Here is a 12,577-nt window from a genome sequence, read left to right on the forward strand (position 1 = left end):
TGTTATAACAAAATTTGCTGGTATTTGAAATACACATGATGCATGATTTTCCGTCTAGATTGTTTTTTGGTGCTAATCAGTGCTATTAATATAATCAAGTTCTTCTTGCCCTTGAAACAGAGCTTATGTACCCTGCGTGGCTGTTGCTGGAGTCCACAAAATGAAACAAGCATACCATGGTGCTACTTCTCCAAGAGTCATGGATATAAGGTAGAAGGAGGTGTGAAGCAAACAAGTACAGGTAAGCAGCAAACTGAGCTCAAGCAGTAAAATATGTCCTTGGTGCCCATTCTGCTTGTCTGCGTCAGTTACCTGCATCATGTGGAGGTTAGAAATACCCACCAAGGCAGAATCAAGCTGGTGAAGGATACTTCCCATCTATCCAGAGCAGGGGGAACTATTAAGCAAATTGTGTCCTGTTCCTGGAGCACTGCAATAACACACAACCCCATACCCAGGGTTTGTGGCAAAGCCATAATTTAACCCTGAGTAACTACATGACATGGTGGAAACCCTTGTCCTTTCTTGCCCAATCCCCTTCACTTATTACTCTTCCTTTCACTCATGATTAATTTCAGAGTAGCTTACAGTGTTAGTCTGTATCCTCAAAAAGAACAGGAGTACTTGTGGCACCTTAGAGACTAACACATTTATTTGAGCATAAACTATAGCCCACAAAAGCTTATGCTCAGATAAATTTGTTAGTCTCTAAGGTGCCACAAGTACTCCTGTTCTTTTCAGGATTAGTTATTGACTTCGATACGTAGAATATCAGGGTTGGAAGGGACCTCAGGAGGTCATCTAGGTCCAATCTCCAAACAGATTTTTGCTTCAGATCCTTCAATGGCCCTCTTAAGGATTGAGCTCACAACCCTGGATTTAGTAGGGCAGTACTCAAACCACTGAGCTATCCCTAGTCTTATTGTATCATGGGTAAAGTTAAATAGAAAGCTCCCTGGAGGAGGGGCCATCTCTTTACATTTGTGCTGTAAAGTTCCCTGAACCCTTTTGAGGTCTGAATAAACATTTCTGTATATGAACCTACCATGTAGATCTTTATAGTACATGTAATGATTTTTATAGTAAGTTTTCAAAGGATGCACACCAAATGCATTAATCCAGGTGTAGGCAACTTATGGCATGCGTGTCAAAGGTGACACATGAACTGATTTTCAGAGGCACTCACAGTGCCCAGGTTCTGGCCACCGGGCCATGAGGCTCTGCATTTTAATTTTAAATGAAGCTTCTTAAACATTTTACAAACCTTATTTACTTTACATCCAACAATAGTTTAGTTCTATATTATAGACTTATAGAAAGAGACTTTCTAAAAATGTTAAAAGGTCTTACTGGCATGCAAAACCTTAAATTAAAGTGAATTAATTAAGACTCAGCATACCACTTCTGCAAGGTTGCCGACCGCTGCATTAATCCTTAGGGATTCTATAGTAACTGCAAGGAGTAGCTCTTGTTTATAATAAAAGGTTTAGAAATCTTGACCTGAGGAAAGTTTAAAACAACAAAAAAAATTAGTCATGTTTAATCTTGAGAAAAGCAGATTGGGTAGGAGGTGGGAAGGACCTGATAAGTCTTCAAATACATTAAGAGCAGTTATAAAAGAAGACTGTGATCAATCATTCTCCATGTCCACTGAAGCTAGGCCAAGAAGTATTGGGCTTAATCTGCAGCAAGAGAGATGTGGGTTAAATATTGGGGAAAAAGCTTTCTAACTTTAAGGATAGTTAAGCACTGGAATAGACTTCCAAGGGAGGTTGTGGAATCCCCATCATCGGAGGTTTTGAAGAACAGGCTAGCAAAGCACCGGAGAGTGAGGGTCTAGGTATCCTTGGCCCTGCTTCTGGACACTTCTAGCTTTACATTTCTGTGATTTCATGGTGCAATAAAGCAACATTGTAATATTATTTTTTTTCTTGTTAAGGTTTTGTAGCTAAGTTAACGAGGCTGCCTTCACCTTCCCTATTTGGAAATGATATTACCACTGTCCAACTCACGGGAGAATATCAGACAACAAATCGCTTCCGGTTCAAGGTTAAATTGTTTCTTATGCTGTTTAAGATTAGTATTTTACACTGCCTCATAACACAGGAGATGCAAATGGCAGAGGAGACTGGTAGTGGGATCATGGAGAGTTTCCTTTTCTCTCTAGTCTCAGCTTGTTCTAATTCACCCTGAAGATGGTCCAAGTGCTTTCCAGAATCAGAATGGGTGCTCTAGCTTTTTTACAGCACACCACAACACTACAGCAATGTGGGAAAGGTAGTGAAGAGCAATACTATATCCGACTGGAATCTGAATAGTCAGGATTATTATCTGTTTGTTTGACCAGGGCATTTGAGCAACCCTCACTCTCAACAGAGCCACCGGCTTCCTCATTTCCTGGAGGGTGTTCGACCCCTGCTCCACCCCAGGGCCAGCCACCACTGAACCCTTCCCCCAAGGCCCCCGCTCTGCCTCTTCTTGCCCTCACTCTTCCCTGCCCCCTCTTCCTGCCTTGTTCCTCCCCCTCCCCCCCAGCACCTCCTGCATGCTGCTGAACAGCTGATAGCAGCAGGTGGGAAACACTGGGTGCGGGAGACAGGATGGAAGAGCTGTTCTGTGGGGCCGACACTGCTGTGCACTCACTATTTTTTTTCCCCTGTAGGTTCTCTGACCCTGGAGTTTCCATGGAGTCAGCTCCTATGCCCCCCATTCTCCTCCCAAAACAGCCTGGGATCTGTAGTCGTTAGAAATCATCTGCTGCTTGGTTTTTCCATCTAATTTGAAATGAAGAACTGGGTAGTGGCTCAAAAACAAATATTTGAGTGATACCGATATAAACACCCATTATTCCTTAAGGCAAAAATCCAGTAGTGTTGAGATTAAATACAATCTAAGAGTAAAAATAAATGTTAACAACTGCATCATCTTCGGCTGTAGAGGGTCAAGCCTGGTTAGTAGTTAGAGGAGAGACTGCCAAAGAAAAACAATGGAACTACAGTGAGCATTATTTATTCAGGGCTTAGTCCCTTTTTCTGAAAGTCAATACTGAACCAATGCCCGAATCAGCCAATGAGTTTATGGAAGTGTCATCTTTTGGATGAGAGATTGAATCCAGTTCTTGACTACTTGTATTCGTTAAAGAGCCCATAGCACGTTTCAGATACTAAGGAGCACTTTCCATGTAGTCTTAGACAAATTTCTGGCTAAAGTTCCCTTTGTAGTTTCAGTCAAATACAAGCCATTTTAAATTTTTGTCCTAACAATTGCAGACCTACACCAACACTAGGGTTTCCAAACCATTTTAGAGGTCTGCAGGGAAAATCCATCAGCCTATATGGAAAAATTGACTCTGACTGGCCACCTTTCCCACTCCTCCCACCTCTTGGGGAAGCAATTAGGGGTGGCAATTAGAGCTCTTCCACATCCCCTCAGGAGCTGTGAGAGGTTTGGGGTAGCAGAGGAGAGAGAGCCGCTGATACCATTTTTACAAGATGGGAACTGGAAACAGTATGAGCTCGGCAGCTCAGGGCATCTCTGCTCCATCCACTCCTCCCTTCCTGTGAAAAATGACGTGGCTCCCTTCTGCTCCTGTCTCCCCTCTCCCCTCCACTGAAACTTCAAGCCTAGGAAAAGGGTAAAGAACCCCTGGTGCTGTGCCATGCTGCTGCTTCCCATTTGGGCCTCAGAGGAAGATGAAGAGCTCCTCAAATTGCTTTCCTCCCACAGATTGAAAAGTGGGTTTAAGATCCTCTGGGGGGCTTCAGGGAAACACATGGGCTAGGGCGGGACCGGTGCTACCATTTAGGCAGCCTAGGCAATTGCCTAGGGTGCCAGAATAAATGGTGGGCACCGTTTTGCTGGAGGGGGCGGCAGGCGGCTCCGGTGGAGCTGCCGCAGTGGTGCCTGCGGAGGGTCCGGTGCTCCGCAGCTCCGGTGGAGCTGCCGCAGTGGTGCCTGCGGAGGGTCCGGTGCTCCGCGGCTCCGGTGGAGCTGCCGCAGTGGTACCTGCGGAGGGTCCGGTGCTCCGCGGCTCCGGTGGAGCTGCCGCAGTCGTGCCTGCGGACGGTCAGCTGCTCGTGCGGCTCCGGTGGACCGCCCATAGGCATCACTGCGGCAGCTCCATTGGAGTCACGGAGCACTGGACCCTCCGCAGGCACCACTGCGGCAGCTCCACTGGAGCCGCGGGACCAGCGCGCGGGGCGGCGAAATTGCCGTCCTCCTAGGGCGCTCAAACCTGTAGCGCCGGTCTTGGGCTAGGGGGCAAGATGTGGGACTGGTGTGGAGTGGGGTTGGAAGCTGGGGCTGGGAAGCACAAACTTAATTGGTTTGGGGTTGGGGGCACACAAAAAAACTGATTTAGGGCTAATAGGACCAGAATTAATTAATATGGAGCTGGAAGGCACATAATTGATTGATGTTAAGGTGCTAGGGGTACATAATTAATTGATGTGGGGCTGCAGCACAGGTATACAGAGGGCTAGAGGTAGGGTGACCATACATCCCATTTGGGCCAGGGCAGTCCCTTTTTTAAGCCCTGTCCCGGCCATCCTGACTTTTTTTTCAAAAGGAGGCATTTGTCAGCTCTTGCTGACTTGATCAGTTGGCAAGAACAAACAGGACAAATGCCCACTTTTGTCAAATAAGCAGGGTGCAGTGTGGAGAGAGCAAGCAGAAATGCCAGCCCCTGTAGAGGGAAGCGGAAGAGTCTGCAGCATTCCACCATGCAGAGGGGGAGACAGGGTCCAGCCATGGGTGACAGCCTCCTGAGGGGGTTCCCACAGGGTTCCAGCCATGGGCAACAGTCTTGCGTGGTGGGAGTACCTCGGGTAAGCAGCAGGGGGTGTCCTATGTTTTTCTTTGCGAAATATGGTCATCGTAGCTAGAGGGCCACTGAATTACTTAATTGGGGTTTTGGGAGAAGCTGGACCCCTTTGCACTACCTTACTTTATGCTAATCAGTATGATTTTTTTGCAAATTGATGTAATTCTATGCAATTTTAAAAAAAAAAGTTCTATTGTCACAACCTGGTGCCAAGTATGCAATTGTGCACCACTGTTAAAATTGTTCTTTTTATTTGTATTGGGTTGTATTCTCTTTCCCTTGGTTTCCAAACATTAGAGGACCTGCCTCTCTAGGTTATAGGAGCTCTGGTACTGCATATTCTGGAACTGCTGCAAAATTGATTTTTGGGTATCTGCAGGAGAATCTTATAAGCCAAAGACCTTTTCTATTCATTAGTAAACCTTGGAGGCCCTTAAAATTATAATGTGACTGTACTGTGTTAACCTCATCCCCTTCAGGATTACATGTCAGTTTGGTGTCAGATTGACTAGGAACAATATGAAAAGTGGAATCATTTTAGAATGAATGCTGCATTCAAAAATATTCTCAGGCGAATATCCTGCATATAAATTTGGATTTTTATATAGCAGATTGGAAAAAAAATCAGTGGTAGGAACTGTAGTGAAGCCTTTTACTTAAAACAGAATCCTACCTAACGTCTGCCCTCTGTTGCACTCACATGACTCCCTCTGAAGTGCGTGCATACAGTCAGGGGCAGCTCTATGTTTTTTGCCGCCCCAAGCACTGCAGTCAGGCGGCTTTTGGCAGCATGCCTGCAGGAGGTCCACTGGTCCTACTCCTTTGGTATATCCACTGCCAAATTGGCCCCCCACACACACACCCCGACTTGCCACCTCAGGCACCCGCTTGGTGCACTGGTGCCTGGAGCCACCTCTGCATGTAGTCATGGGCATCCAGGGGCAGAATCTGGCCAGTAGTCTGTGGGATAAACACTTCCCTAGCTATGCAACTTTAAATCCATTTAAAGACTATGGCTGAGTTTTTCAGAGCTGCTATGGAGATAGAGAGGCATAATGCCTGTTAATTTCAGTGGACTAGATCATCACTCTGCAGTCTGCCTGGATGGACACATTCTGCCTCCTGGTCTCCCCACTACTCTAGGGAATAAGTAAATTGCACTAGGCTGATATTTGGCAGAGCATAGGTCACCTGATGCACGCTTGCAACTATATTGATTGACATTGAGGAGGCACAGCCCAGACTCCAGCCAGGTCTTGCCTCCTCTCACCCACCTGCACCTGCACTTCTTTAGGGTCCACTTCCCCTCCCACACTGCGCTGTATGGGTAGCCCATGCAAGGGAGTGATGGGAAGCTTTGCATGGTGATATAGGATAACCTAGCCCAATGGGAGTTGTGCCTCTAAGTCTTCTTGGTGTGTTTTGAAAATCTCAGCTTTTCTATCAGTGAATTATTTGTGCAAATTTTCCCTGGACACATTTAATTATGCTGAAATGGCTGTTTAATATAACTGGGTAGGGCAAATACTTTATTTAGTTTCAATTCATAGTAATGATAGAATACTGGTGAAATATGATTTTAATTATTTCATAGACTGCTTAGAAAATCAGGAAAGATATATATACATTCATGCATGACTGCTACAGAGGTTTCTTAATGAATATGGTGTTAAATTCAACATCAGTCTAACATAATTAATTACATTAATAAAATCTGTAGCATAGTAGACAGAGTTTGTAGTGTGACCTATAGTTAAGGTTGCTAGACACTTCTCATTGTAAGATCCTGTTTACATGCGCTTATAATGTTAATTTTTTTCAGTTGTTTCTGAGAATAAGGTTAGAGAAAATGCATTGTTTTTCCCACATTAAAAAAGTTAGACATTTTGCTGAGACACTGAAGTAAGTCCATGGGCTGCCTCTTGGTGTTTCTGTGAAATTGGTCAAGTTCTATGCCTTTGAAAAATCTCAGTTTTGTATCTACACAATAGAGAATTGCTTAAAGTTTGACAACTAAATTCTCCATAGATACCACCTGTGTTTAGTATGCTCCATCCCAGGGCTCTAGGCACTGAACAGAACTTTCCCCTGCAATTGTTGCTATCCACAACTGAGAGTCAGGTGACCATCTGTGCAGTGCTCTTAAATGCTCCCCCTGCTTGACCAACACAGTGTGGAGGGGACTAGCCAGATTCAAATGTAGAAGGGGAAGGAGCTGGGCTGGAGAGTGAAGGTGGGACAGCAGCAGAGGCAGAGAGTGTAAATTAGGACAAGAAGCCTGGTGGAGCTGGGAATGGGACACTGGGATTGGGAGCTGATGGGGCAAAGGAGAGGAATTGCCTGTCTGGGCAAGACACTGGGAGCTGGAGAGGGGGAAGAGTTGAGGGTGGGATCCAGTGCAGTGTGTGTGTTGGGGTTGGGTGAGAAAACAAGTAAAGGAGCTGATGGAGCAGGATAAGACTGGGACAGGCTGCACAAGGAGGCTGGGACAATAAGCTACTGAATGAGAGAGTGGAATGAATAGTATGTGATCATATAGTTAAAGGCTGTATCAGAATCTGTTCATATGGGGTGGCAAATTAAGGCTGCATAGGCAGTCTTATTTCTGGCATTTCTTAACTTTCAGGTGCTTGACATTTCAAGTTGAACAGTCTTTTCCTTAGTTTTTGTGTTCCATATTTATTGTGATTCAGGAAAATGCTCTAGTAGGAAAGTAGAAGTTAATTTTTGGACCTCTAATAATTTAAATGTACCTGTTTAATCTGTGCAGCTCACTGATCCTAATAAAAAAAGATTCGAAGTTCCTCATGAGAATGTAAAAGCTTTTGGTGGACCTGCAGCCTCCAATTTAAAGTATAAAGTCGATATCGTTCAGGACCCTTTTGGTATCACTGTGACAAGAACAAGCGGCGGCAAAATGTTGTGAGTAATTTTTGTGCCTTTTATAGATAACTCTGCAATAGGTGTTCACGCTGAACAGCATGTCATAAAATCACGTGATAAAATAATACCTGTTAGAGATGGGATGAAGACTCCACTTAGGCTATCTAGTCTGTTTCTCTGCCACTGTAGGTTTGTTCCTTGTTTGTAGTAGTACTTTGTCCACTTTAACTAAGGATCAAATGTGCAGATAAGGAGGTGTGAGGTCTTTGTTCAAAAATACCCACACAACTGCACATTGCTGACATTTGTGTGCATAATTACATTCAATTACACAAACAATCTGTGTGCTCAGTCTAGTGATTTGCATGGGCAAATATAATCCATGTACTTTCACGTAGTGATTTCAAGCCTTTCTTTGAGAAACGTAGCTATATTTTCCACATTCACCTTTGTTGTTTTTTTTTAATCCAGTTGAAGAATTTTCAGATTTGACTACAAGCTTGAACCAGGAAATGTAGGAACAGTTATATGCAACTAACCAAGTTGCAGCTAGCATAATTTTCTGGGCTATATTATGTGGCAAGACATTGTTGTCCCACTTTTGGAGTAACACCCTTGAGCACTAGCCCGAGACAATTAAGAACAGATTCAGCAGTGCAAGGATATCATATCTGTCTGATGGGAGGCTTTTAGAAGGAGAAGTGGACAGGTGCATCTTTTACCCCAGGTTGTTCAAAGGAAGATGGCTGGAAGACCCTTGCCTAAAAATGACAGTGTGCAGGACTGGTAATGAAATATATTAGTTCTTGGGAGGCAAAGCACCAGGTTTTGTTAAGTGACTGATCAAATAATTCTGTTACAGAGCTCAGCCTGGGAGATATCCTGAGGGCTTTTCTACACTTAACACACTGCAGTGGTGCTGCTCTAGCACCTCATTGAAGATCCTACCTTTGCCGATGGGAAGGCTTTTCCCATTGGCATAGGTAATCCACCTCCCTGAGAGGTGGAAGCTAAATCAATGGGAGAATTCTCCCATTGACCTAATGCTGTCTACACCAAAGGTTAGGTCAGTTTAACTGTGTTATTTGGAGTATGGAATTTTCACACCCCAGAGTGATGTAGTTATATTGACCTAATTTCCTAGTGTAGATGAGGCCTGGGATCCATTTAAAATTTCTCTCCTGCCTGACATTAAGCCAGGCAGGGAAGAAGCTTCCAGCCACTTCAAGACATAGGGTTGTAATCTGAATGGATGAGGTCATATGCATGGGGATAGGATTGGGTAAACGGGTAATACTGGTTTAAGGAAGCATCCCCTTGTTACAGGGTGTTTTCTTAGTATTACAAGGGCTGGCAGACATAATGGCTTTTTCTGGGTAGATAGAGTCCTAGCTTGGATACTATGGTGATGAGGGCTGTATAAGCATCTACTCAGAGTAAGGATTCCTCAATCTCTTTTAAAAAATAGATTAAAGTTTATGAGCCAGACCTTTAAAGTCTCTTACATCTGTTTGCATGCATCTGTAACCAATGTGGTGTCTGTCCTCAGGGGATTACAGATACTAACTACTTGCTTGGGCCCCAATCACTAAGGCATGTGGTTTGGTTTAGTATGTGAGTTATCCAGCTGACTTCAGAGGAGACTACTCATGCTTAATTTTAAGCACGCTCTGAAATGTTTTGCTGGATCCAGGGCCTGGTCAGACCCAAAGGAGACAAGGAAGTGTAGAGGGCCCTGCCACATTCCACATCAGCCTACAGAGCCGGCTTCCACAGTGGAGAGAGAATTTCTTTTGCACGCAAAGCCGGGGGGAGGGATGAAAGAAAGAAAGAAAGAACTGGCCTTTCTTATATGTCATAAGCAAAAAGGGGCAGAAACACAATTTTGTTTCCTTTTCAGGTCATCCTTAAAGTGTCGAACAGAGGATGACACATCCAGTGCCTTTTGTGTCAGCTGATATTCAGTTGAACTTTAACAATTTTGATTTGGGTAAAGGCAAATTAAGTGGGGGTAGGAAGAGATGGAAGTTGCAGAATTCTAAGTGATGCTGCAACAACCTCGATATTTCAGAGGAAGCTGTGAGTGCAGAAGCTGGAATTGTGCAACCAGTAAAAGCAGGAAATGTACTACAAAATATAATATTCATAAGAACATAGCTGTCACTTCAAAAGTTCTACAGTTGTATCTTCAGAAGGAACTGAAGAGACTGGTTTACGTTTTGAGAGGCTTATTCAATTTATAAAATCTTTCTAGAGTTTTCTGGTTCAACAGTATTACTCATTTGCTCAGAGTAATATTTTGTCCAATATGACAAAGGTTCATGCTCTGCATCATGCAACTTCCACAGGCAAAACTCCCAATCAGGAAAGGAATTTTGTTTCCATAAGGTTTATGGGACCACCTCCTTTGTTTTACATCCACGTTAATTTATTTAATTCTCATTTAATTTACTGTTTTTATATTAAAATATTTCACAGAAGATCTGAACAGATAAAAGCCACTAACATCCTTGGATTCAGCAAAGCTGCACTTGATGCAGACCACAAGAGATAGCCATGAAAAGATGGACGTAAACTATCTTTGAACTGGTGGTCCTGGCAGTGGATTGGCCTCTGGTCTAAATTTCATAGAGTTAAAGGCCAGAAGGGTCCATTAGATCACCTCATCTAATCTCTTGTATATCACAGGCCGTTAAATTTCACCCTGATAGCCTTAAATTGAGCCCAATAACGTGAGTTAGATTAAAATGTTGTGTGTGACAGGCAGAGAACAGGAAAGACTGAGCGATCACCAATGCCTGAGGCCCCTGCAATTGCAGGAACTGAATTATGTCAGATATGCCCAAGTGATTGATGCTCCAGACTGCAGAATTAGGTAAAAAAAATGTCCAAGGTCCCTGCCAATCTGTCCTGGGGGAAATCCTTTCCTGACTCCAAATCCAGTGTTCAGTTTGACCCTGAGCATGTGAGCAAGACATACCAACCAAGCATCTTAGGCTATAGCTACACTACACACCTGTTGCTGTGGCATGTAAAATATGCATAGCTACATGCTGCACTAAAAAGCAAGCTGGGTCACACTGCAGAATGTAGATATACATGTTAGTTAAAGGGTCTGGCAAGGGGGAGGCAATCAGGAAAGATTAGACTTTCCCCACTGCCTGAGTTGCTTTCTGTGGCAGAGAAGGGTTCCAGCAGAGGGGAGGCAGTAGGACACTACACACTGCTAAAAATAGCAGTGCAGATGGAGAGGCATGATTTGGGTGAGGATAGAGCCATATAGGGAATGTACCAACATGTCTTCACTCTACTAGCCTAAGCAGTCCCTCACTGTCTACATTGCTAGTTATATACATGCTAGGGGGGCTATCTGTATACATACTCTACATGCTGACAAAAGAAGCAGGCAGTGTAGATGTACCTTAAGAAAGAGGATTCACGGTATCACCCCAGAGTGCTGGTCCACCTTGTCCGGCTTCCAGCCTCCAGCTGCGTAGCCTTAGGAGATCAGGGCTTCTCTAAGCTATGCCTGCTAATAATTGTTCCCAAGGGAATCTAGCCATGTCTCCTCTTCCTTAACATAGCCTCTCTGCTGAGGGGGAGATATACAGCTGGCTAAGCCAACCCTATGTCCATAGGTGCTGGAACTAGGAGTGCTGGTGATGCTGCCATACCCCCAGCTTGAAGTGGTTTCCATTATATACAGGATTTACAGTTTGGTTCAATGGTTCTCAGCACCCTCCACTATAAGTATTGTTCCAGCACCCCTGCCTATGCTACCTGGGGATTCTTCCATATAGGGAACCCTCATCTGCCCATTTAGGGGAGCTTTCCAACCATTTGTGCTACCAGTGAGAGAGGGCAACAGCAGGGGCCAGACCATTGCTTAATAAAATCACACGTGAACCCTGGAAACTGCATATTATGGAAAGTGCTTGTTACAAATAGTTTGAAGTTCTGAATGACCAAATTATGTTGCTGCCGGGCACTTGATATCTAGGAAAAGCTGGTGCCAGTCAACATTGACTAGGTGATATAAAAATGTAGATAAAATGTTTAAAAGTTCTTAAGCCTATAAACACATTAAATACTTCAATTCCCCCTTATTTTCTGAAAAAGAAATTTACTGCCTAACTCTGAAATCCGGTAGTAGTAAGTGTCATGGTTACTGTGCTTATTAAATCAATCAAAGAATGAGTACCTGTGAAAAGCTAGGGTTGTTATCAGTTATGAGTTGAGGTTGTTATCAACTCTTCAACTTTAATTCATTGGCTATTAATCTTAGGCTATTATTAGTATTGTTTACCCAATTGAAGTTAAAATCCTCCAAAATGATCAACTGACCACTATTAAATGCACAATAGGCAGATTTAATATTCGATGAATGGTTGATGACTGCTTGAATGGGGACGTGGCGGGGGACTGTAAATCTAGTTCAAGGGAACCAGTATGGAAAAATCACATGAATTAAACATTGTTGGAAGAATGCATAAATTGTTTTTCACTCTTTTATTTTTTTTTTTGAATACATACCACTGCATTTACCATAAGTTCCCACAAAAAGCAGCAAATTCAATTATTCCTGTACATGATTATATAATCATAGGCCACTATTAAAAAAGGGGCAGCTCCTCAGGTGGTGTCAATTGGTGTAAATCCATGAAATTCATGGAGCTCAGTTGAGTTACACCAGATGAGGACCTGACTCAATAATTAAAAATAAAAATCTTCTTCCTTGGAGGGGAACAACACTTGTGACTCGTAATTCACTTTTAAAATGAAAATCATTAGAGCTAGTAACCTAATAACTTCCATCATCTTTCATTACCGTAATAAGTCCCACCAATTAATAACTGAAATTTCATAGTCCAA

General features: G+C 43.5%; 1 protein-coding gene across 1 annotated transcript in view; it reads left to right on the forward strand.

Annotated features, from left to right (window-relative positions):
• The window catches only part of LOC115657624 (maltase-glucoamylase, intestinal-like), a 181,572-nt gene that overhangs the window by 10,337 nt on the left and 158,658 nt on the right, over window positions 1-12,577 (forward strand). The window contains exons 4-6 of the mRNA XM_030575679.1: window positions 121-241; window positions 1,940-2,049; window positions 7,593-7,744. Of these exons, the coding sequence (XP_030431539.1) occupies window positions 121-241; window positions 1,940-2,049; window positions 7,593-7,744 (383 nt within the window). The remainder of the gene's footprint in view (window positions 1-120; window positions 242-1,939; window positions 2,050-7,592; window positions 7,745-12,577) is intronic.

This window comes from Gopherus evgoodei, chromosome 9, assembly GCF_007399415.2.
Source record: "Gopherus evgoodei ecotype Sinaloan lineage chromosome 9, rGopEvg1_v1.p, whole genome shotgun sequence".
In the NCBI taxonomy this organism is placed as follows: domain Eukaryota; kingdom Metazoa; phylum Chordata; order Testudines; family Testudinidae; genus Gopherus; species Gopherus evgoodei.